Source organism: Rana temporaria, chromosome 10, assembly GCF_905171775.1.
Source record: "Rana temporaria chromosome 10, aRanTem1.1, whole genome shotgun sequence".
NCBI classification, from domain to species: domain Eukaryota; kingdom Metazoa; phylum Chordata; class Amphibia; order Anura; family Ranidae; genus Rana; species Rana temporaria.
The window spans coordinates 5,880,075-5,906,233 of record NC_053498.1 but is presented as its reverse complement, the minus strand read 5'-3'; the positions used below and the strand labels follow the sequence as shown (position 1 = coordinate 5,906,233).

Below are 26,159 nucleotides of genomic sequence, written 5' to 3'. Positions count from 1 at the left end.
TCTTCTACGTATTTTTGGTAAAAAAAAAAAACATGACGGACACTTTTGACCCATTTTTGGGACCATTCACGTTTTATACAGCGATCAGTGCTATAAATATGCACCGATTACTGTGTAAGTGTGACTGGCAGGGAAGGGGTTAACACTAGGGGGCGAGGAAGGGATTAAATGTGTTCCCTAGGGAGTGATTCTTCCTGTTGGGGGAGGGGACTGACTGGGGAGGTGACTGATCTGTGTCCCTATGTACAAGGGACACGGCATCGGTCTCCACGTCCTTGGTTGTGTAACGGCCAATCGCGGGTACCTGTCGCACATCGTGGCCGCCAGGCAGGCGCATTGGCACCTCAGTGACGCAGCAGGCGACCCATGTGGCCGGAGGAGCCGAGGACGTCAATAGACGTCCTCCCGGCATTGTAGAGCAACCTTGTGGCCGTCAAAATACAATGGCCTGGGCTCCAAGTGGTTAAATTGTAATGGCATAGGTCAAATATTTGCATACCATTAGTAACGTTCTACCCTTCTCTCCTAGATGAGAAAACTTAAAGCGGAGGTCCAGCTGTAAAAAAAAGTCAGCAACTACAAACACTGTAGCTGCTGACTTTTAATAAGCACACTTGCCTGTCCAGGGTTCCCGCGATGTCGGCCGATCCATCGGATCGGGGTTCCAGTAAGGGGTTCGAAGTAAGGGAAACGGGCAAATAAAAAAATTCTTCCCTCAAGTGGTCGAGTATATTGTTCCAAACTTGAAATTCAAAGGGCATATGTCTATCTGTTGAAATGCATCCGCCCTCCACCCACGTGCTCCGATATCCTCCCTGTTTTGCTGGGCGTGAATTCAGCAACGTTTTTTTCTGTTTGGAATATATGAGCTCCTGTAAGAAAATAAATGGCTGCACATCCAGGAATTCCGATTAGCCTTTCTATTATTCAAAGTGATGACACCAAAGACACCAACAAAAGGTCACGTAGACACGTTTCACACATACATCTTGTGCTTGATCATCAAGCACAAGATGTATGTGTGAAAAACGCATCTACCTGACCTCGTCTTGGTGTCTTTGGTGTTATCACTTTGAATAATAGAAAGGCAAATCGGAATTCCTGGATGTGCAGCCACTTCTTACAAGTTTCCCACAGAGGCGGCCCGGGGCTGGCAATGAGACATTCCACCTTGGGTTATTATACACCTGGAGCAGCGGCTCTTTTTTTTTTTCTTTGTATATTAGCTGCCTCCTGTAAATTTACTCATATTAATGGCTATTTTTCCAAAACTATATGGATAAGATGGACTCTTCTCCATAAGTTGTCCTGACGAAGCCTATCGGTGAAACGTGTTGATGCACAGGAGCTCATGCTGTATAAGATGGATAGAATTTTTTTAATTCCAATTTTTTTTTTATGTACCATGTATAAACTTTAATACATTTTCTTTGTTCTACTTTAATACCTTCACTGCCTAATTTGCCTTTAAAGTCTGACCTGTGGGCCACTATACAGTGCCCCCTCCCTCCTTTTTCTCCATTTAATGTAACTCCTATTTAAACTGTTTGGGATTATTATTATTTTTTTTTCCCTTGTAGATCAATGGGGTGTATAACAACATCCCAGTAAACTTGGAAGGTGGCAGAATCCGGGTCTACCAACAGGGTAAAAGGGTGGTTGTTGATTCAGACTTCGGCCTTCAGGTAAATTACGACCTGGCCTACCATTTGCTAGTCGCCGTGCCGGGAACCTACCAGAATCGGTTGGGTGGTTTGTGCGGTAACTATAATGGTGACGGAAAGGACGACTTCCAGCTCCCCAATAAGAAAGTAACGACAGATGCCACTGTATTCGGAGCCTCTTGGAAGGTGCAGGTCCCCGGTGTGACTTGCGATGATGGCTGCGGTGGTAGTGACAACCCGTGCTTATCGTGTGACAATAGGAAGGAGGCGATCTTGAAAATGGACAGCTACTGTGGGTTCCTGAAGAAGGTTGGAGGTCCTCTGAGTGCTTGTTATGACACCGTCAATCCCAATACTTTTATCAACAACTGTGTCTATGACCTGTGTGCCAGTGTAGGCGATGGGGACATACTTTGCCAGAACATACAGAGCTACGTTGCTGCATGCCAAGCAGCTGGAGTCGCCATTCGGCCTTGGAGAACTGAAGCATTCTGCCGTGAGTTTTGTACTGCATTATGTTTTTAATTCTAATATCGGAATATATTTGTTTTAATTCAATGTCCGCTGTTTTTTGCTTTGTTTTTCCTCATTAGCATTGACCTGCCCAGCCAACAGTCGATACAAAGTTTGTGCCGGAGTGTGTGCCTCCACTTGTGCTGGTTTTACTGACCCTGACAAATGCCCCATTGCTTGTGCTGAGGGCTGCGAGTGCAATGGTGGCTTGTTTTTTGATGGGAAGAACTGCGTGTCAATGGACAACTGTGGCTGTTTTGAGGATGGAAAATATTATCAGGTGGGTGTTTTTAAGTTCTGGCATTATAGAGTTTAAATATGTGGGGTGGTTTGAAATGGGTGTGGCTATGCCAAAAAATTAAATTGCAAAAGGGATTCATACCAGCTATTAGGGTTTTACAGTCCTCTTAGTTTTTTTTTTTTTTTTTGCAGCTAAGGCTCCATTCACATCTAGGCGGACGAAATCGCGGCGTTTTGTCACCGCAAATCGCGGTAAAAATAGCGGCGTTTTGTACCGCGATTTGCGGCGACAAAACGCCGGTATTGTCCGCCTAGATGTGCCCCAAGATGACCCCCTCTATGGAGATGATTCCCATCTCCTAGCCGAACGCTCGAAGACGCCTGAAAAAAAGGTCCGGGACCTTTTTTCACGCGACAGGCGTCCGGCGTTCAGCGTAGAGATGTGAACCATCTCCATAGAGGGACATCTGTTTTCAGCCCTCTGGCGGCAGCGGCGTAGCGCTACAGGCGTAAAAACACCTAGGTGTGAATGCAGGCTTAAGTGCTTGTAAAATCTTATGTGGGGTTTGTTATTTTTAGAGGAGAGATAAAAACATGTTATACCCAGGGCTGCTGATGGGGGGGGGGGGGGGGGGGGACCACCAGTCCTCTTGTAGGGGGATTAGTGATGGGTTACAATTGCAGTATTGCCCCTCCCTGTGATGTGATGTATGTGTGTGTGTATATGTATATGTATGTATGTATGTATATATATATATATATATATATATATATATATATATATATATATATATATATATATATATATATATATATATATATATATATATATATATATATATATATATATATATATATATATATAATTTTATTTATTTTTTCATCTCATCTTCATTTTTATTTATTAACTCAGTCTTATCTTTTTGATTTAGCAGGATTTCTGTGAGTTGTGTTGTATTTGTGTCTGCTAATAATAATAATAATTGTATTGTGTTTTTAGTGAAATATACTTGTGAAGTTTACTTGGGGGGGGGGGGGACCTCCCTGTCAGGTAGTATGTACGGGGCCCCACGATTTCTATCAGCAGCCCTGGTTATACCTACCTGCTCTGTGATCAGCGGCGGATGGTGCTAAAAAAATTTGGGGGGGGGTGCAAACTGGGGAAAAATGTACAATTGCAGCCCCTGTGCCCGCCGCCTGCACGGCACTTACCCTGTCTTGGTGGGGCAGCAGGTGACGGCGACGAGCGGGGTCCTTCATGCGTCTCTTGCACTTCTTCTCCCGTCAGGCCTCCAATAGCGGCGCCTGTTTCAGCCAATCAGGTGACGAGTAACCAGACCTGAGCAACCTGATTGGCTGAGAGGCGGGTCAGTGTTAGGAAATCGATTTCCTTACACGACACTGATTGGCGAACGCACAGCAGTGCGCCTGCTGTTTACCATTTTTGGAGCCCACGCCTCTAATCGGGAAGTCTATTGGAGCCTATGGCTCTAATCGGGGTCTTTCAAGAGAAACACTGCCGCTGTAATTCATTTGCCCAACAAGGGACCGGGCACATGATTTGGAGCTGGCACTGGTGACCATAGATTCATGCATTGCATGAATCTATGTGAGAGAGTGATGGGGGGGGTGGCGCTCCTGCGCCCTTTATGGATGCACCGCCGCTGCCTGTGATGATTTTGCGCAGCCTGGATCCTCTTCTGTGTTCCTGGCCCCTCCTTCCGCTTGCATTCCCCACAGCATTGCTATGGGGGCACCCAAGTCACCGCTCCCTGTGTCCATTCAGACATGGCGCTCCGGTTCGGGGGCCCCCCTCCTGATTGGATAACTGACTTTGACAGGAGTCGGAGCCAATGGTGCCGCTGCTATGTCTCAGCCAATCAGGGGAGTCAAGAAGGGCTGAGGAACTCGTGGACATTGCTGGAGAGAGATGGGACTCGGGTAACTATTAAGGGGCCTGCTGTACACAAGGTTTTTTTTTTTTTATATATATATATATATATATATATATATATATATATATATATATATATATATATATATATATATATATATATATATATATATATATATATATATATATATATATATATATATATATATATATATATATATATATATAATCATTGGGGGTCTTGCAGTCTCATAGGACAGTCAAACTCCTCCTACAAGCTTTAACCAATGCCCGGTCAGACATTGATGGAAGTCCACAGGACTGCTATATACTGCTGAGAAGGTATTCGGTTTATTCACTAAACGAATAGCATTTCCATGTTGTGTGGAGATCAGATATAGTGAATGCAAGGTCCTGGGTTTAGTAATACTGTAAATCGGCCCTTTGTTCAAGGGTCACAAATCATCTCACGACATCATTTAATTCCCATACAATTATTATTATTTTTTTAATAGCAAGCCAAGTTTTTTTTTTTAAATATTTTTTTACCTCTACAGCTTAATGAGACGGTCTTATCCAGTGACTGCCAACAAACTTGCACATGTAGCCCAGTGGGTGGTCTGGCCTGTGAAGACACTGGCTGTGCAGCTGATGAAGAATGCAAGATTCAAGATGGAACTGTCAAATGTGTTAACAAAGGTAATGGTTTGATTGGAAGTAAACGCTCTGAAAACATTACAATTGTATTAAGGTTACTAGATTCTCTAAATGCAATTCCCGGGGCACGCTAGGGACTACCCTGGAAACGATTGGTCAGGCTTTTGGAGAAAGACAATACAAGGTGTAAAGGATAAAATGCCCTTTGGCAAAGGGGGCAAGAAAAATTAGGTGTGCTTATCCCACGATGGTGGGTGTGGCAAAATTGCTGCAACAATGGGAGGGGCTTAAAGGGGGTATCATTGTTTTATAAATGCCAGTGCCACTGTGGGTGAGGTAGTGTGCAGGGGTCAGGAGCAAGTCAGACTCAAGGCGAGGTCAAGCCAGGACCTTGCAGGTTGCATTGTAAGAAGTGTAACTACAGTATTTTTTAAAATGCCTCATCCTTTGGCTCGATGGCTCACTGGTTGCACCTAGTTTCCCCCACATGAAGTCCAGTCTCCATCCTCCCTCCTCTTTGCTAGCCAAGCAGATGGGATAGACAGTGGGATATTGTGGGCATCCAGGATGTTGTCCCCAGGCACCCGGCAGCATACAATAAAATGCCAAAATCCAAAGGCCCCACTGTGCAAGCTTCAGGTTAAAATTTCTTCTGGAGCCACCTATACTTGCAAGGAAATTGCCATGCAGGCAGCTCCAATGGTAACTAATTTTGGATTGATGCTTGATCAGTGCAGGTTCCCCTATCAAGATGGTTCCTGTAAGGACTGCGCAGGCGCAATTCTTGCCAACGGAAATCTCCGAACCTTGGCTGACATCCAGGCTCATTCTTTAACATCTCCGTGGATTGGAGGATGTTAAAAAGCCAGGAGGCCGAGCAAGCCGTCCGAGCCAAGTGAAGCCGACTGGCCACTTTCCTCAAATTCCATGTCGCCCTGGATGCCGGCCGAGGTTCGGAGATTTCCGTCGGCAAGGATTGCGCCTGCGCAGTCCTTACAGGAACCATCTCGATAGCCTGAACCATATCGGCAGATCACCGGCACCTGTACTCTACAAGATTTATGCTGTGCTGCCGGGGATGACTTCTGTTTAGAGACTGTCCCTTGGAAATGGGTGGGAGGGGGCAGCATTTCAACCCTACCCACTCCTGGAGTCCTCCAATTGTTTTCTAATCATCTGCACTCTTCCCTCCTTCTTATATATATATATTTTTTTCAGATCCCTGTAAGCCCATCACTTGTAGGATCAAGGAAACTTGCAAGGTCCAAAATGGAAAAGCCATCTGTGTCCCTGATTTCACAGGAACCTGTTGGGGCTGGGGAGACCCCCATTACCACACTTTTGATGGCTACATGTATGACTTCCAGGGTACCTGCACCTATATCCTAACAAAGTATGATGGCAATGACAGTGGCTTGGTGACATTTACTGTCGAGGAGAAGAATGACAATCGAGGTAGCCAGGCTGTGTCCTATGTTAGGATTGTCTCCATCTATGTATACAACTACAAGATCACTCTTATGAAGGGAGAATTGGGTAAAGTCAGGGTAAGTAGTTTTATAACTTTTTTTATTTTTTTCCTTAGTGTAGGTACAGTTTATGCAGGCTTGGCTGGCTCAGGCAGCATCACTGAGGCCCCCATAGAATAGGCAGGGAAGTATGGTGGAGCTGCCTGAAGGATTTTGAGGGCCTTGACCAATCCCCAATTGAACAGTTGGCAGGCCCCTCAAATACTCTGGAACAGCGTGACATTCGGGTGGAAGCTGGAGATGGCATGTTAGGCTGTCATGGCCTTTGAGGGAGCGCTCCAGTCTAGGGTGGTGACCTTGGGCATGGGCTCAGGTGCGGACAGGACCCTCTTTAAGACACACTGAGGTGTCCTGCCCAGGAGGCATGGGTGCAAGGAAAGGACAGTGGGAGAACACTGCCAGGCACATCTCCAGGAGGAACAGCCAAGATGTGAGCGACAGAAAATAAATGCTACACCCCAAGTCAGGCCCTACGATCAACTAACCAGACCTCCTCCACATCCCCAAGTCCCGCTACAAATCCAAAGTAGAACCAAGATTCGCAGTCCAAGGACCACGGCCATGGAACGCTCTACCCACGGACATTCGCATGGAAGAAAACCATTGGGCCTTCAGAAAACTTAAGACTAGGGTTGAGTGAACCCGAACAATTTGCTGTAAGTTCGGGTCCAGTGTTCGGCAATGTAATGGCGGGCTGCAGGGCAGCCAATCACCATTTGTTTTACTCCTGTGACTAAGAAGCCATCAGAGCCATGCCTACTAATGGCATGGCTGTGATTGGCCAGGACAGCATGTGACTCAGACTCTATATAAGCTAGAGGGACATAGCACAGCTCGTCACTCTGCTTAAGATGGGGTAGGGAAAGGCTGCTGCTGATCGATCTAATTCTCTCCCTCAGATCAGGAGTCAGACTTGCTACATAAATCATATTACACCAGCACTGCATATGTTCCTGTGAGATACTCTGCATTAGATACTTTAGGGAAAGGTTCCCGATTGTTCTTATAGGGAGAGAAATATATAGAAATATATACATCCACTGCCACCTCAACCTCCTACTCCATATGTACCTCGTCCTCCTAGGTCAAGATTATTATTTTATTTTTTTATTTATTTTTTTTACGATATTTTATTTCCCTATCCACATTTATTTGCAGAGCACTTGCCATGCTTTTACCGATACTTACCGACATTTTCCTTCCATTTGCAGCCCTCTAGCCCTTTCCATTAGTTTTTTAGAGACATTTTTGTAGTCCAAAGTCCGGGTCCCCGTTGACTTCAATGGGGTTCGGGTCCCGAACCCAGACTTTTTTTCCGAAGTTCGGCCAAACCCGAACATCCAGGTGTCCGCTCAACTCTACTTAAGACCCATCTCTTCAGAAGGTTTCTGGATGACGACTTTGGATACAGAGCGCCTTGAGGCGATTTAGTTCGCATTTGTAGCGCTATACAAGTTACTCACTCAGGATTGGGGTGGTGGCGGCATAGGCAGTGGAAAGTGGCAGCTGCAGCCAGGAGGGCCTGCAGAGCCTGAAGTGGTACTGGGAGCAGTAGCCAGATGGAACAGCTAGCAATACTTCAATTTATGCTACACCATATGGGCCCGCAGTCCTTGCCTGCAAAAGGCATTTGTCCAGACTCGGCTGAAATTGTGCCCAATTGTCTGAAACCTGTGCTAGGTGGTCCTGGGAGGAATGGTGTGCTGGAGGTTGAAAAGAGAATGTATATAGTTCAAGTCCCTATAGAATTTTATTGATCAAATGAGCATCCTATATCAACCCTTCCCTATCAAAGTTCAATTCCCCAAATCAAATAAAACAAAGCTGCAAAGACTTTGTACGTATGGCATGTGCCAATTTTTTATTTTTTACAATTTTCTACATTACATCTTTGTCACTTCACTCTAACCAGCTACTGTACTACTTTTGAAGATCTGAATTTGTTTAAAGTGTGAATTATCTTTTTAAAATTCTGTACTTTCACTAAACAGGTGAATGAGGTCGTCGTCAATCTACCTGTGACTTTGCTAGATGGAAAGATCTCTGTAAGCATCAGTGGCTTCTCTGCCATTGTCCGTATGGATTTTGGTCTACAGGTGTCCTATGATCACAAATGGAATGTTGAGATCACGCTCGCCAGCAGCTACTACGGCCTTACACGTGGTCTATGTGGTAACTTTAACCAAAATGTTAAGGATGAACTCCTCACCTCAGATAACAGAACTGTCTCCTCTCTCATTGACTGGGCCAGGAGTTGGAAAGTCTATGACCGGGATCCTTTCTGCGTTGACTCTTGCCCCGCACGTAAATGTCCAACCTGTGATGATGCCAAAAAGGACCTGTACGGTGGTGACCATGAATGTGGTCTTATCAGCAAGGTGGCAAATGGGCCTTTCAGAGAGTGTCACCCAAAGGTTAAGCCCGACAACTTCTTTGATAGCTGCTTGTATGATGTCTGTATGAACGGCGGCGCAAAACAATTCCTGTGCCAGGCCCTCAATGCCTATTCTAACATCTGCAGGAAACAAGGAGTTAAAGTATATGATTGGAGAACGCCAGCTGGTTGTGGCAAGTATACTTTAAATATTTAATTTTTTCTTCAGCTTCCACCTCCAATATTAAATGTGATAAGTTTTCAGGTACATCAGTGGATGCTTAACCGGTTAAGGACCGGCTCCTGTAGATTTACGTCGGCAGAATGGCACAGCTGGGCAGAGTAACATATATTTACGTCACTTTGAAATGCCTGCGGTGCCGCGCACGCCCCTGCCGCGAGCTTCGTGACTGTGCCCACAGGACCCATGGACTTGATGTCCGCCGGTGTCCCACGATCGGGTCACAGAGCTGCAATTCGGAGAGAGGCAAGTGTAAACATGCCTCTCCCCGTTCTGTGTAGTGACACTGTCAGTGATGGTCTGCTCCCTCATCGGGAGCAGCAACCGGTGAAGTCACTCGTAGCCACGCCCCTAACAGAATATCTCCCTAGGACACACTTGAACCCTTCAGCGCCACCTAGTGGTTAACCCCTTCCCTTGCAGTGTCATTGTCACAGTAATCGGTGCATATTTATAGAACTGATCGCTGTAAAAATGACAATGGTCCCAAAAATGTCAAGTGTCCGATGTGTCCGCATAAAGTCGGTCACGATGCAGATCACCGCCATTACTAGTAAACCAAAAAAAATTATAAAAATGCCTTAAAATAATCCCCTATTTTGTAGATGCTATAACTTTTACGCAAACCAATCAATATACATACTTATTGCGATATTTTTGGTAAAAATAGAAGAATGCGTATCGGCCTAAAACTGATTTTTTTTTTTTTGGAGGGGGGGGGATATTTAATATAGCAAAATAAAAAATATAGATTTTTTTTCAAAATTGTTGCTTTTTATTTTTGTTTATAGCGCAAAAAATAAACCTTAAAGGTGATAAAATACCACCAGAAGAAAGCTCTTTGTGGGGGGAGGGGGGAATGTCCATTTTGTTTTTTGAGCCACGTCGCACAACCGCGCAATTGTCAGTTAAAGCAACGCAGTGCCGAATAGCAAAAAAGTGCTCTGGTCTCTGGCCAGCGACATGGTGCAGGGCTTTAGTGGTTAAAGTGACACAATTGGCCGCATTAAGGAAACTTTGATATCGTGTATGGGGTGTTTTTTTTTTTTTTATTTATTTTCTTCAGCTTTTTATCTTTTTTTTTTTTTTTTTTTTTTTTCAGTTTTTCAATGTCCTACAAACAGCAGTTATGATTTCTGCGGTAATGCCTGTCCAGCCACCTGCACCGATCGTACAGCCCCATCCCGGTGCACTGAGGATTGTGTGGAGACCTGTCAATGTAATGATGGCTTTGTTCTTAGCGGTGATAAATGTGTTCCAACCTCAAGCTGTGGATGTTCATACAACGGTTCCTACTACCAGGCCAATGAAGAGTTCTGGGCTGACCAGAACTGTCGTTCGCTCTGCAGGTGTGACCCAAACCTCGGCATGGTTATTTGCAAGGAGAGCAGCTGTAAGCCAAGTGAGCGGTGCATGGTCACAAATGGAGTCCGTGGTTGTCGGCCCTTAAGCTTTTCAAATTGCACAAGTTCTGGAGATCCGCACTACAAAACCTTCGATGGCAAGAGATTTGATTTTATGGGTACCTGCATATACCTACTGGCTGGCATGAATTCCAGTGACCGTTTACTGACCCGTTTTAATGTTCAGGTCCAGAACCACAATCGTGGTGGGAACAAAGCCGTGTCCTATACCAAAGCTGTGAACTTGGCAGCTTATGATGCAGATTTTGCACTGAGCTGGGACTATCCACGTCGTATCTTGGTATGTATACATTATTAATGGATGACTGAAGGTTGCTTCCCAATTTCCTAAATGTATTTATACTTTAATTTTTTTTTTTTTGAAGGTTGATGGTGTTGTCAGATCTCTGCCACTATATTTCAAAACCAACAAAGTGGTGGCATACATCAACGGCAGACAGGGCATTCTAAAAACTGATTTTGGCATCACAGTTGCATATGACTGGGACAGTTATGTGGCGGTCACCATACCCAACACTTATGCCAATGCAGTTCAAGGCTTGTGTGGAAACAATAACAAGAACCCCAACGATGACTTTAACATGAAGAGTGGAAGACCGGCACCAAATGCAATTCATTTTGGCAACAGCTGGCAAGTCGCTGACTTTGCCGGTTGCAGTTCTGAGTGTACCGGAAGCTGCTCTTTGTGTACAGAAGATCAAAAACAAGCCTACAAGGTTGACAATTACTGTGGGCTTCTCACCAAGCCCAGTGGACCCTTTGATCTGTGCCTGTCGGTCATTGACCCAACCCCTTATTTCGACGACTGTATTTATGATGCTTGCCAATACAAGGGACACCCATCTTCGTTCTGCAAAGCCATTGGCCTCTATGTGGATGCATGCCAAGCTGCTGGTGTGACACTTCAGGAATGGAGGAAACCATCTTTCTGCAGTAAGTAATATGAGAAATCCACTACAAATGGGGCTGAGCAAGGGGGAGTCAAATTTTTGAATATATTTCTGTGAAAATTTTGAGTTGAGTGATTCTGATGAAATTACTTGCTATCGACAATAAAAAATTTGGTGGAGGGCACAGTGGTTGTCTTGTCTTGAAATGGTCTTTCCTCCAGTGTGCCAAAAGACTTAAGCATTGTTTTTAGTGGTTTTAATTTCTTTATGGGGGGAAAAATGTTGCATTAAAGTGATAAGGTTCATAATAAAAAAAATATATAAAAAACAAAACAAACATGTCATGCTTATATCCAATTGTGCAGCTCGTTTTGCAGAGAGTGGCCCCGATCCACGTCTTCTGGGGTCCCTTGGGGGCTGTCTTGGCACCTCCCTGCATCAGATAACCCTCTTTGGGAAGCGCTTTCCCAAGGGGGTTACCTTACGGGCGCTCTCCTGAGTCCAGTATTTGCGTCCATAGACACGAATGCTGGACTCTGCCCCGACGCCCCCCCAATGTCATTTGGATTTGATTGACAGCAGAACAAGCCAATTGGCTGCACTGCTATCAATCTATCCAATGAAGATCCGAGAAGACTGGGCTCAGAAGAGCCGAGAAGCCAGCACATTCTTGACGATGGACTTTTGAGGGCTCAGGTAAGTAAACTGGGGGGCCAGTAACTATCAGATGTTTCACCTTCATGCATAGGATGCATGAAGGTGGAAAAAAAGTAAGGTTTAAAACCCCCTTTAACTATTAAACCCAAATAAAAAAAATGGGGCCCATTCACGCTGGTAAACTGCTAAAATTGCATTAGGTGTGATGTGGCACCATTATCTAAAGTACATTTCTATTTTCAGCAAATTCAGCCTAAATAAAATCGCGTTTTTAGTGTTGGCAACATTTTGATACAATGGATTGTTTTAATTTTAATTGGCTAGTTATGCATGTTTAACTCTCAATTTTGTTAAATTGTCTATAGCTATAAATGTGTGGTTTTTATTTGTTTTTTTTTTTATTTTTTTTAGGCATGTCCTGCCCTATAAATACTCACTATGAGTTGTGTGGAAATGCTTGCCCTGTGACTTGTTACGGGCTCTCTTCACCCACTGGTTGTGACTCGCCTTGTAAGGAAGCCTGCTATTGTGATAATGGATTTATCCTAAGTGGTCACAAGTGTGTGCCCATCCCCGACTGTGGCTGTGTCTACCAGGATCTATATTACCAGAAAAATGAGGTCTTCTACCCACAGAGCCAGTGTAAACAGAGGTGCCAGTGTGGGGCTGATGGCATAGTTGAGTGCCAGTCAGAAATTTGTGGACCGGAGGAAGAATTCAAACTTTCAAACAGTGTTTGGGGATACCATCCCAAGAGCAGTGGTAGATGTGTTGCCTCAGGAGATTCATATATCTCCTTCGATGGACGAAGGTTCGACTTCCAAGGCACCTGCACATACAATTTTGCAGGTGTGGTGGTTGATGATCCCAGTCTACTAAACTTTTCTGTGGTTGTGGAGAATGAGAGCTATGGTAACGTGGCTGTGACAAGACTGTTGGTGGTAAATGTGTATGGTTACATGGTGGCCATCCAGCGAGACATGAGATCTAAAGTAAAGGTAAGGGTTTTCACTTTTTTATTTTTTTAAAGGACACGTTGTTGTTTTTTCTAACACTGAAGACCTTTCGAGTCCTTTTTTAAAAGACCTAAATGAGAATTTTTCTGATTGCTTGGCCAACTCTCTACTCTCCAATTGTGGTCTCTGATGTGCAGTGTGCAGAGAAAAAAAAGCACAAAATTCTTAATTTTAATTTGACCATCCAGCTATGTATGACTTTTCATCTGATATTGAAGCCAGTGGGTTGACCTAGCCTGGCAACTTTGTTTCTTTGGGGAGGAACTCTGCAATAAAGTGCCCTATATTTAATATTGGGTTTAATGTGCCTACAAGTCTATTTCAACTCCTAGTGAACAGATTTCTACAGAATTATCTGTTTTTCCATTGGGTCACATCTTGGCAATGTCATGGCCGTGCTTTGCCTGTAGCATTGCACCTTGTTGCCAGTCATGTGCCATCCTACTGTCCAGGGCCGGACTGACCATTCGGGCACAGACTGAGGGCCCGACGTTGAGGCCCAGCATGAAAACCCCTGATTAATGGTTCCCGGCACTGGCCAGCCCGCTGAAGCACGGCACTGGTGTTCTATCAGATGGCCGCTAGCTGGCCCGAGCTGTTAGTCTCAGGTTAGGCTGAGGGAGGCTCTGTCAGCAGGGAGGGGCAGGGCAGGGAGCTTGACTGATGCTCTGACCCTGCCCTGACTCACCCCACCCCATGTAGTCTCACTGTATGTGATTGGAGTGCTGAGATTGCCTCTCCTGGACTTCAGACAGCTCCGCCCTCGACCACAAATCTGCACCGAAAGCTCCACCCCCGGACCACAGAGCCGGGGGTGAGCTTGGCTGGCCAGGTAGGTCTTTTTCATCCTAATTCAGTGGCTGTGTTTGATGGGCAAAAAAACAAGCCTTTACAATTACTGGAAATGTACAGTTTATGCACTTTAATGTAAGTTTACTTTTCTTTATATTCTATAATAAATATGGCTTGAGTGTGGGTGGGGACAGGGGGCCCCAGGATCTCCTTCTGCCCAGGGGCCCCATGAGTTGTCAGTCCGCCCCTGCTCTTGTGTACCCCTTTTCAAATTTTTCTAAGCACAATTGGCCTTCCAGTGAGCAGACTTTTCAATGGGTCAAATGCATTCCTCTAGGCATCTGTCTTTCTGTTGACATGAGTTTGATTTTGTTGCATGAGTTTTCAGTTGGCAGCACTAAATTTCACAGGTTTGTTCTTTCTTTTCACAGGTTAACGGAGAGCTTGTCAAATTGCCATTGACTCTTGATGACAGTATTGTCATTAACCAAGAAGGAGCCAATGTTGTTTTACAAACCGACTTTGGCTTGAAGATTCTTTATGACACAATCTATCAGGTGATACTGGAAATTCCCAGCTCATACCATGGCAAGATGGGCGGTCTCTGTGGCAATTTCAATGGTGATGAGCAAGATGATTTCCAGCTTCCTGACAGGCAGGTTGTTAAAAATGTTAAGGAGTTTGGCGCTTCCTGGAAAGTAAACATCATTGGTGCCAAGTGCAGTGATGGCTGCGACGGAGGCGTATGCCCGGTGTGTGACGCTCCCAAGCTGAAGTGGTACAATGCAACATCCTCTTGCGACATGATTACAGACCCAGCAGGACCCTTCGGCGCTTGTCATTCCAAAGTTAATCCATATAAATATTTTAACGATTGTACCTATGACTCTTGTGCTATTGATGGCAAGGACGACATCTTGTGCAAGAGTCTACAGGCATATGCAGCTGCTTGCCATACTACTGGTGTTACCATCAGCTCTTGGAGAACCCCTGCATTCTGTCGTAAGTATGAAGCAAAAAAAATTGGAGTCCCACTTGGCTGTTGTGGTGGGTTTATTTTATTTTTTTGTGTGTTTGGTTGTTGGTGGGGTTGTGTTGGTTGTTGGTGGGGTTGTGTTGGTTGTTGGTGGGGTTGTGTTGGTTGTTGGTGGGGTTGTGTTGGTTGTTGGTGGGGTTGTGTTGGTTGTTGGTGGGGTTGTGTTGGTTGTTGTGTGTGTTTTCACCAATCCTAGGTAATAAAGACCTAAAATGTTTGTTTGTTTGTTTGTTTGTTTTTTTTGCAGCCATGCCCTGTCCAGTCAACAGCCATTATGAACTTTGCACCAGAACCTGTGAACAATCTTGCGCTAGCCTCTGGGGGCCAACAAAATGTACAGATGGTTGCTTTGAAGGCTGTGAATGCGATGCTGGGTACGCCTTGGATGGCGACACCTGTGTCCCAATGGACAGGTGTGGATGTGTATTCAATGGAAGATATCGAAGTGTAAGTTCATTCTTGACCAATTCAGATAATTAACTTTTTTTTTTTTTTTTTTTCTTCTTTCTTTCATTTTTTTTATACTTTTATATGCAATGTCTTTCCCTTTTTTTAGCCCAATCTAACGTGGAATAGTAAATTGAATAAAGTTGTATGTATTTATTTATATATATATATATATATATATATATATATATATATATATATATATATATATATATATATATATATATATATATATATATATATATTCTCACATACACAGTCGGATAAACCTTAAAAGTATTTTTTTTTTTTCGACAGAATTTCTCTCAAGCTTGGCTTGCATACACACGGTCACAAGTTCTCTGAACTTTTGACCATCAAGAACGCGGTGACGTACAACACTAGGACGAGAAAATTAGGTTCAATGCTTCTAAACATGTGTAGAATTGTTTCAGAGCATGCGTCGAAATTGCTACAGACTATCGCAACTTCCGATCGCAGTTTTTTCCGTACGAAAATTTGAGAACCAGCTCTCACATTTTTGTTGGCGGAAATTTAGACAGGAAAAGTTTGATGGAGCCTCCACATGGTTGGAATTTCCAACTAAAATCTTACATCGGACTTTTCTTGTCGGAAAATGCGAAAGTGTGTTTGGGGCATTTGTGTTAGATGGTTGGGACAACTTAAATGGGAAGTTCTAGCTGAAGGTGTGTGTGTGTGTGTGTGTGTGTGTGTGTGTGTGTGTGTTTAAATGTCCTTGATAGGCTTGGGTATTTAAAACTGACCAGGCGAGAGGGTTGGGGGTTAGCTTGCAGCCCTTTTAAAATGTTCATCCTGAGGGATTTTACGATTTCCTATCTTGCACAGTAATTCCATAACATGATGGCTACAGCTTGTTTAAACTTGGAAGTTATCGCATCAATGTATTTTGTGTCCAAAGGGAGGACCTGAATTGGGAGTAACAGAGTTTACAAAATTTTGGTAAATCTAATGTCCAGAAATTGGCAAACTACCATCTGACATTCTCCTCAATTCCAACTTGTTCCCTTGGTGGATTGCAGATTAAGTTTACACTTTTATTTATTTATATATATATATATATATATATATATATATATATATATATATATATATATATATATATATATATATATATATATATATATATATATATATATATATATATATATATATATATATATAAATATAAATTTTTTTTTTCTCCTTTTTGTTTAGGAAGGAGAGTTCTTTGTCAGTGCCGATTGCCTTCAACAATGTACGTGCCAAACCGGTGGAGTGACCTGCTCTACATTTTCGTGCAGAGAAAAAGAACGCTGTGACCTGGTGAAGGGTGTGCGAGGCTGTTACAAGACGGAGGCTGAATGTTCAATCAGTCTATTGAAGTTTGTCACATTTGATGGGCTCTCAGGAGGACCTATCGGGAATGGCCCCATAGAGGTGACATCTTTGTGTAACCGTAATTCATTAGCGTGGTTCAGAGTAGTAGCTGACATTCAGAGCTGTGCAGGAGCACCAGAAACTGTTCCCCGGCTACATATTTTCCTTCCTGAAGGTCTAGTGACCATCTCCAAGAGCAAAAAAGTCTGGGTAAGTCACATGCAACTCTGTACAAAACATGGCTAGAAGCCCCCATTAATTTATCTTATTAATTGTATGTATGTATCGTTTTATTTATTTTTTTATACCAGATTAAAAAAAAATCCAATGGATTTGAAAATATTAACATTGTGACATCTAGTTTGGTTCTATTCCAATTTTTTTTTTTTTATTCCACTTTGACTTGGATATGCCATTATTTTTAGTTTTGTTGTTACTCTTGTAATTCAGATCTAAATCGCACACTTTTTGGCCACATTTTCATTTTGGAACAAACAATTTATTTATTTTCCCACAAGCCATTGAACTCTGCAAAAGCATATAAAGCAAAATGTTAAGTATAGATGCTCAACTGAGCCTAATTAACATGTTTATCTCCTTGCATTGCCTAGGTTAATGGACATCCAGATGTTTTTCCCATCACATTCCATAGTCTTTCAGCCTCCGCCAAGGACACCTCTATTTCTGTCCAGATTAATGTGAACATGAAGATTGAGTTGAGCGATGCCGGAAACGTCTCAATTCATGTGTTCGAGGGCCTGTCGGAGTTGGTGTGTGGGGCATGTGGAAACTTCAATGACGATGGTGCCGATGACCTCCGTTCACCAGCTGGAGAGCCGGTTGCCAATTTTAAGCAGCTCATTGACGCCTGGACAGCCCAAAACCTCAGCTGGTGAGTGGCACTTGTATTTTTAATGTTTTATAGAACCTCAAAATTATTTTTGTGTTTTTTCTCTTCTGGTCTCCTAACCAGTTTGTAGGCATGGAAGCTATACACACATGGGCTTTGGCACAGTGGAAACATGTGGTTGTAACATTTTGTAGTGGTTGGCACGCAACAGTCCAGTATACAAGATGGTCCAGAACAGATCGGAATATGGGTTTATAACATTACTGGAGGACAGCTTCTGTGTGGTGGGGAGGCAGTATACTGTATCAGGGGTGTACCTAGAGCATTTGGCACCCCCACCTTTTAAAATGTACAAACACCCCACTGTGCCATCTGCTTCCTTCAATTTCTTTTTGTCACTACTGTGTACCCCCCTCTCCACAACTGGACCCCTTTACATTACACAGCCCCCATAGCTCTGGAAGCCTGTATGTTGGACACCCCCCTTACAGGTCTCGACCCCCCCCCCCCCTGCATGTTACACCAGCTTTCCTACAGTGCAGACCCCCGCTACAGTAACTGTATACCCATATAATGTTGTCCCACCATACAAGACCTTTGGAAGGTTCTTTGGCACTCTACTAACTGGGAACCTATCCCTGCACAAAGTGCTGTTCTACGCCAGCTTATATAAGGCCAACCTAGGCTTTGCCCATTTGAAGACTGGGTGCTGTTAGCTGGTGCCATCATGAACCCATTCGTGTTTGTTTGTGTGGGGTTTGAAGCCACTAGATATTGACAGCTTTCCATGTACCGGGAAATCAGATACTCTGAAGTATCCAAAGTCTGATATACAGTAGGTACACAATACTATTAACTACAGGTTGCCCATTCAGGGCCTTTTCTTTGCATCATCTTTTTGATTCTAATTCTTTTTCGAATTTCAAATTTATGAAGGGTGTTTTTTGTTTTGTCCCCCCCCCCCCCCTTATTTTGCAGTAATACAGAAAACGACAAGACTATGCCCATATTTGCCATTCCGGGGAACACAACTCTGTAGTTTGATTACTAAATATGTTGGACCAACAACAAGCCTAGAAGATGCCCAGAAATTCAAATCCCGTTTCTGCTTTTGGAAGGAATCCATATCTGCACTTCAGTGAAGACTTCTGTAACTCTGTAAAACTATATTGTACTTCAGAAGGGTCTTCCAAAAAAAATAAAAATTTTAATAGCTTTGATTTTCTGTGTTTCTGCATCTGATGGAAGGAGTAGGGTGGTAGTAGGAAAGTGAAACTGCAATATGTGGACTTATGACAGTCGCGCCTCTAGGGGTTTTGTTGGGATATCCCAAATTGTGGCTTTCCCAGCCTCCACTCTTCTGGGAAACCTTTCAAATTTTTGGGCGGGTCTGTGGGAATTTGAGCCAGTTTAGCCAAAATGGTATTTGTGTGGTCAGGTACTTGTTTGGATGAGAACTGGCTCCCCATGGGTACTAAACTCATCCCAAAAGTGTTGAGTAGGGTTGGGGCCAGGGCTCTGTGCAGGATGCTTTCTTGACACCAAACTAGTCAAGCCAGCCAACAAATGTCCCCAATGGAAGAGTTCCTCCATTCTCTCCCTGTAACCACACCCATTCATATAACAGAGGGGTGAATCTACTCTGGGTTGACATGACAAACCCCACATTACTTTATCCAAAATGATAAAAGAAATGTTGGCTTTAGCATCACTTTAATGTGTAGCAAAACCCTCGCCTGCAAAAAGCACATGGTACTGCAGCCCTCAGTCATAGGTTTGCAGTGTGATTCTCCCTTGTCTGTGGTTGCTTGCATTACATTAAGCTTTGGGTGGCGATGGCTTTACAGCCGGGGTCTCAAACTGGCGGCCCTCCAGCTGTTGCAAAACGACAAGTCCTGTCATGCCTCTGCCTGTGGGAGTCATGCTTTGTAACTGTCAGCCTTGCAATGCCTCATGGGACTTATAGTTGGGCTGTTTAGGTGGAATTTTGCTTTAGTAGAAATGTGTATGCAAAAGCAAGATCAACCTCTGAGGGGTAGGGCGTGGGGTAGGCCAAGAAAAAAAACTCATCCCCCCCCCGTGGTCTGTCTTGGTCTTTAGAAAAATCTACATTGAGCTGTTTTTCGGCACAAGTAAAGGTTCATAGCGGTTGAAATGCACTTCTGTAACACCCAGGAGCCATTTAAGAGCTGTTGCACCTTTTTTTTCAAAAGCAATTTCACTTTTTTTTTTTTTCTTTGACAATACAAGTCACCATTTCATATTTTTTTAACAAAATACATCGGGTTTTATTTGAAGTCTTTAATAATAATAAAAAAAATAATTACATTTTGGAAGAAATCCACTGGACAACTTGAATTTTAAGAAAGCATAGAGTTTAATAACATTTTGATTCAATGAAAGTCTCTGAGCGCTACTAAAAACGGCGAGATATTTGGAATTCATTTCAAGTCTTGCTTAAGAAAGAATCATCCTCCTCATGGGCCGCTGTGGAAAAAAATCAAAGACATGGAAGTGAAAAGAAGTAACTGGACAATTAGGGAAAAATTAGGAGCAACTTGACATCAGGCCTCACAACCACCTTTCACTGCTATCATTCTCATGGTTTGTTCTCATTCTGGGGTTTACTAAAACTGGAGTGTGCAAAATCTGGCTCAGCTGTACATAGAAACTGATGGACGCCTGGCAACCAGCCTGGGTGCTTCTGCCAAGATGCATCTTCCTCCAGTCTGGAAGCAAGTATTATAGCTGAGCACCCGAGAACTAGATGACACTAGTTTAGGTGCAAACTGGAACTCCCTTTATTGTAACTTCACACAAAACTTATACCACAAGATCAGGTAAGAGCTTGATCACATTCACAAACCGTATTCTAATCGCCCACTAGTCACCCTAACAAACCTACTGTTGTTAAATGGGGCTTCCAGATTCTGATAAGCCCTTGCCCACAGACCCCCCACAACCACCGGGTTGTGGGGATGAGGCCCTTGTCCCCATCAACATGGGGACAAGGTGCTTTGGGAGTCAGATCCCAAATTATCCTCCCCATGTTGAGGGCATGTGGCCTGATACGGTTCAGAAGGGGGCACTCTCTCATACCCCCCTCTTTTCCTGTGGCCTGCCAGGTTGCGTGCTCGGATAAGCATCTGGTATGGATTTTTGGGGGGACCCCTACGCCATTTTTTTTTATTTTGGAGCATGGTCCCCCCCCTAAAATACATACCAGACCTAAAGGGTCTGGTATGGATTTTAGGGGGACCCCTACGCCATTTAAAAAAAATTGGCACACGGTCCTCCTTAATATCCATACCTGATCTGAAGGGCCTGGTATGGAATTTGGGGGGACCCACACTTTTTTTTTGGTTTGAGGTTCCCCTTAATATTCATACCAGACCCAAAGGGCCTGGTTATGGACTGGAATGAGTTTTATCTGTATTGCCGAGACCCGACAAGTCATTACAGCCGCGTAATTAAAACGTTATAAATTACTTTTTTCCTTTAGAAATGTAATTTTGCTGTGGGACTGTTCTAAACACAGGGAAAATGCGCCACTTTACAGGCATACTATAGACACCCCCCAGGTACGAAATTTATAGAAATATTTCATTTTTATTGTTTTACTTTAAGCATCATTAAAATCACTCTCTGTAACTCCACACAGTAATGCAAGGCTTTCTCCCTGGTGTGGAGTGTTGTGCTCGCCCCCTCCCTTGGACTACAGGAAAGTCAGGACGCGCACTAGCACACAGCTCCTTTCTCTATCTTTACAACCCCTTTAAGTGGTTAAAGCTTGTAGGAGGAGTTTTAATTCTCCCATGATTGTCCTATGAGGATGTAGGATCCCTGAGCCTCTGTCTGGACAGTGCCAATTGGCCCTGTGCTGATCACATGCACTCTCCCAAATAAAAAAATGCTCCCTAGCATCGGTACTATCAGGAGATATAAAATAAAAAAAATCACTACCGTTAGAACTACTTTTAAGGCATATATAACCAAACAGTTATATTCCAAAGGCTGTGTTGTCATATCACATGAACCTCCATTACACACAGAAGAAAAATGGTTATGATGGAACATTTTCTACTTTAATGCACAGTTTTTATAGTCCAATATTAAGAAAAATAAATGTGATGCGATTCTTACCATCTGACAAAGTCTACGGATCTCCAAGATGCAATAAATTCAGAGAAGCTCGAAATGTACTTCCCTTTGGGATCCTTGGAATCATCTGCATTATTCCTGTTAAAGTTTCCGCAAACCCCACAAAGGCGCCCGATGAACTTCTGGTTGGCGGTAACGGTCAGGCCTCCTGTCTCGGTCAGGGTAAAGTCGAAATCTTCCCCGCTTGTCAACCCAACCCCTCCTTGGATGGGATTTACTGTCACTTGGCCTGATGTGTACGGAAGGCCAACTGGTCTACCGTTCTCCTGTAAGAAAAGCCACGGTGAGTTGTTGAAAACGGCAGTCACATTGGAATAAAAGTTTTTTATAAATTTATGAGCAACTAAACCAGAACAAACTTTTTTTTTAATCAGATTGCCAGCAACTGCCTTTTCTAATATGCATAGGAATTCTTTGTTCCTCTGTGCACTGCATATCCAGATGTTTGTGGACACTTGACCATCACATCCATACAAGCTTGTCGGACATCCTATTCCAGAACCGTGAACATTAATATGGAGTTGGCTTCCCTTGGTGGCTATAGCAGCCTCCACACTCTTGGCGAAGGCCTGTGGGAATTTGTGCCAATTTGTGGTGTCAGATACTGATGGTGGACTTTGCTCACAATTTAAATTTTTATCCGTACCAAAGGTGTTTAGGGTTGAGGTCAGGTTTCTGTGTAGGCCACCTGTCAGGGAATCTGGTAGACCAGTACTGTGTGACTACACAGAGGAGGCCAACAATGTATGTAGTGAAATAAAAAAGGTGTTTTTTTACACGGTGACAAATATGCAAAGACAACAAGGGGAGATACCGTAATCATAAACAAAGCCAGGCCGAGGTCATACACAGGGAGGTCATAAGATGGATTGAGGACGGGGAATAAGCAGGAACAGGGGGATGATGGATGGGAACACCACAGAGCAGGAAGAGGATGGATGGACAGGCTGCAGGGCAGGAATCCAAGGCAAACAGGATCCAAGGTAAACAGGAAGGACAGGTCCAGGATAGGCTCGGGATAGGGATCAGGTCAGATTGGGTCGGGGTGGCAGGCTCAGGGCCTGTGGGAATTTGTGCCAATTTTTGGTGTCAGATACTGATGGTGGACTTTGCTCACAATTGACATTTTTATCCGTACCAAAGGTGTTTAGGGTTGAGGTCAGGTTTCTGTGTAGGCCACCTGTCAGGGAATCTGGTAGACCAGTACTGTGTGACTACACAGAGGAGGCCAACAATGTATGTAGTGAAATAAAAAAGGTGTTTATTCACACAGTGACCAGGGCAGGAATCCAAGGCAAACAGGATCCAAGGTAAACAGGAAGGACAGGTCCAGGATGGGCTCGGGATAGGGGTCAGATCGGTCGGGGTGGCAGGCTCAGGGTCCGGATAGCAGGCTCAGGATCAAGATAGAAGAAAGATACCAGGGCGAGGTATGCTTGCACACGCCGGGTATATAAAGGTGTGGCAATTAAGTTCAGGTCACATCTGAGCGCAGGAAGGGCTGTATTCTCCATACTGCCAGGGTCCATCCGCTGGTGGAGACCAGTACTGCGTCCCAATGGTGATATAACACCAGCAGTTTGGAACTGTCAAGAGACACCTGCTGGTGAGACGCAGTACTGCGAGCCAGGTAATAAATAGCACCAGCGGATGGAACCTTTCCTGACACCACCTGAATTCCAATTCATACCAAAATGTATTCAGCAAAGTTGGTGAGAGTTTTATGTAGGCCAGTAGAGTTCCTCCACTTCAGAAAGGTCAAACCATCTCTTTATGCAGCTGGCTTTATGCACAGGGGCACAGTCACTCTGGAAAAGTAAGGAACTTTCCCCAAACTGTTGCCACAAAGTTGGAAGGGCACAATTGTCTAAAATTTGGAGGCAGGCCCACAAACCTTCGGCCATGTAGGACTATTATAAAAATCTATATAATGATATTCAAATCTAATTAAATCACAACATTTTACACACACTTTAATGCCTCGTACACACAATCGGTTTTCCCGACGGGAAAACTGCAATGTTTGCTTTTGGTCGGGAAAACCAGCCGTGTGTATGCTCCATAGCAGTTTTCCCGACGAGAAAACTGCCCGCAAAAAAATTTGAACCAACTCTCTTTTTTCCCGTCGTGATTCCCGGCTGTATTTTTGCCAGCGCGAAAACCGCTCGTGTGTATGCTTTTCCGAGGGGAAAAAACGTGCATGCTCAGAATCAAGTATGAGACGAAAACTAGCGTTCGGAATAGAGATAGCACATTCGTCACGCTGTAACGGACTGAAAATCGCGAATCGTCTCTCACCAAACATTTACTAACACGGATCAGCAAAAGCAGACAAAAAGGGTGGCGCCACTTAATTGGAACTTCCCCTTTATAGTCTCCCCGTTCGTTTTGTACGTCACCGCGCTTTGGTCAGCCGGGATTTGGCATGAACATCTGTATGCAAGGCAGGCTGGAGAGGAATCACGTCGGGAAAAACTTTTTTTTTGGGGCTGGAGTTACACTTAAATTTTTTTACCTGTTCCGACTTACAAATTAAACTTAAAGTGGCTGTACACCCTGTACTTTATAAACGCCGATCATGCCATTTCTAAAGGCGGCTCCCGTGTGCATGTGCGGGAGTGTCGTCACGTGACTCCGGCCAGTCACAGAGCCGGAGTTCGCCCCCCCCCCCAGAAGGAAGATGGGTGAAGATAGGCGCTCGCTGCTAGTGGGGACAGCGGTGACATCGCAGACATTGTGGCCCATTATGCTTTACCTTTGCAGGGAAATAAAGAGGAAGTAAAACCCACCAGGGTTTACTTCCTCTTTAAGAACACACCTACAGACCCTGGGGTAGATTCACGTACCTTTTAGGCGGGCGTAGCGTATCTCCTATACTCTACGCCGCCGTAACTTGGAGAGGCGAGTTTGGTATTTTCAAAGATTTTGCCGCCGAAGTTACAGCGGCGTAGCGTATTAGGGCCGGCGTAAGCCCGCCTAATTCAAATGTTAAAGCTGTGGGCGTGTTTTATGTATATTAACTGTGACCCCACGTAAATTACGTTTCAATCGAACGGCATGCGCCGTCCGTGGACGTATCCCAGTGTGCATGCTCCAAATGACGTCGGCAAATTGTCATGCTTTCGACGTGAACGTAAATTACGGCCAGCCCCATTCACTGACGAGTTCCGCAAACAACGTAAAATTTGACGCAGTTTCCGACGTCCATACTTAACATTGGCTGTGCCATGTTTTTGGTAGTTTATCTTTACGCCTGAAAACCCCTTACGTAAACAACGTATCTTTACTGCGACGGCCGGGCGTATGTTCGTGAATAGGCGTATCTAGCTGATTTACATATTCTAGGCATAAATCAGCGTACACGCCCCTAGCGGCCAGCGTAAATATGCAGTTAAGATACGACAGCGTAGGAGACTTACGCCGGTCGTATCTTAGCAATATTTAAGTGTATCTCAGTTTGAGAGTACGCTTAAATATACGACAGCGGGGATTCGGACTTACGATGGGCGTATCAGTAGATACGCCGTCGTAAGTCTTTATGAATCTACCCCCCTATCTTGTGTGTAACCTCGGGGGGTTGCCCTGGCTGTATATATACTCCATGTTTTTGTTTCTTGTATCGTAAGTTGGTAATGACTTGCATTTGGAAAATGTGTTTTCAAAATAGACTACTACCAATAATCTAACCAAGCCCCGTTTTACTCCTTGGCTCTTACCCAAACTCTTCCATTGTGGGTTATAGCGAGAGAGAAGTTGGTGAAGTAGACGTGGACGGCAGAGATTTGGCTATTTCCATCGTTGCTGCAGCTCTGGGTAATGGCCACCAATCGGAACCAACTTTTGTCCTCAAGGTCACACACGGAGGTCAGATCAATGGTATTGTCGGGGGCTACGGTGTTGGACAATAAGTCGTATGAGATGAAGCTGCCCTGAGCGTTTAGTGTGCAGGTTCCACGTTTATCGATACACTCTCGAATTCCTTCTCTCAGTCCACAGAACTGGGTCTCTGAGCATCCCAATGCTTTGCACTCTACCGTGCCACCGCTCTGACAGGTGCATTGCTGGAGACAATCGGATGAGACAATCGTGTCTCCAAGCTGTAGGGAAAGATAGAGAAATTCTTTGTTTATACAGAATAAGAAAACACACACTGGCCTAAACTTTTTATACATAAAATGTAATACCACCCAGGTAAACCTAAATTGTTGCCAACATCCCAGAATTAAGGACCAAACAAACAAGGTACCCCCCCCCCCCAATACAAAGGGACTTTCAGGGCAACTCAATTGTATAAGTATAGTATGTGTCAGAGAGCCCATCCCCCCTACAGTAAGAAACACAATGCAGGGAACACTTAACCCCTACAGTGCCACCTAGTGGTTAACCCCTTCACTGTC

General features: G+C 44.1%; 2 protein-coding genes across 2 annotated transcripts in view; one reads left to right on the top strand and one right to left on the bottom strand.

Moving 5' to 3' along the window:
* LOC120916150 (IgGFc-binding protein-like) overlaps window positions 1–18,808 on the top strand; it is a 148,511-nt gene extending 129,703 nt beyond the window's left edge. The window contains exons 41-53 of the mRNA XM_040326969.1: window positions 1,581–2,160; window positions 2,258–2,457; window positions 4,869–5,010; window positions 6,187–6,515; window positions 8,489–9,065; window positions 10,215–10,816; window positions 10,902–11,469; window positions 12,495–13,081; window positions 14,323–14,893; window positions 15,175–15,374; window positions 16,590–16,961; window positions 17,363–17,643; window positions 18,580–18,808. Of these exons, the coding sequence (XP_040182903.1) occupies window positions 1,581–2,160; window positions 2,258–2,457; window positions 4,869–5,010; window positions 6,187–6,515; window positions 8,489–9,065; window positions 10,215–10,816; window positions 10,902–11,469; window positions 12,495–13,081; window positions 14,323–14,893; window positions 15,175–15,374; window positions 16,590–16,961; window positions 17,363–17,643; window positions 18,580–18,640 (5,070 nt within the window). The 3' untranslated portion in view covers window positions 18,641–18,808. The remainder of the gene's footprint in view (window positions 1–1,580; window positions 2,161–2,257; window positions 2,458–4,868; window positions 5,011–6,186; window positions 6,516–8,488; window positions 9,066–10,214; window positions 10,817–10,901; window positions 11,470–12,494; window positions 13,082–14,322; window positions 14,894–15,174; window positions 15,375–16,589; window positions 16,962–17,362; window positions 17,644–18,579) is intronic.
* A 1,150-nt stretch (window positions 18,809–19,958) lies between these two features.
* LOC120916224 (IgGFc-binding protein-like) overlaps window positions 19,959–26,159 on the bottom strand; it is a 68,197-nt gene continuing 61,996 nt past the window's right edge. Inside the window, exons 20-22 of the mRNA XM_040327085.1 lie at window positions 25,479–25,859; window positions 21,745–22,028; window positions 19,959–20,088 (exon numbers count right to left, since the gene is read on the bottom strand). Of these exons, the coding sequence (XP_040183019.1) occupies window positions 20,079–20,088; window positions 21,745–22,028; window positions 25,479–25,859 (675 nt within the window). The 3' untranslated portion in view covers window positions 19,959–20,078. The remainder of the gene's footprint in view (window positions 20,089–21,744; window positions 22,029–25,478; window positions 25,860–26,159) is intronic.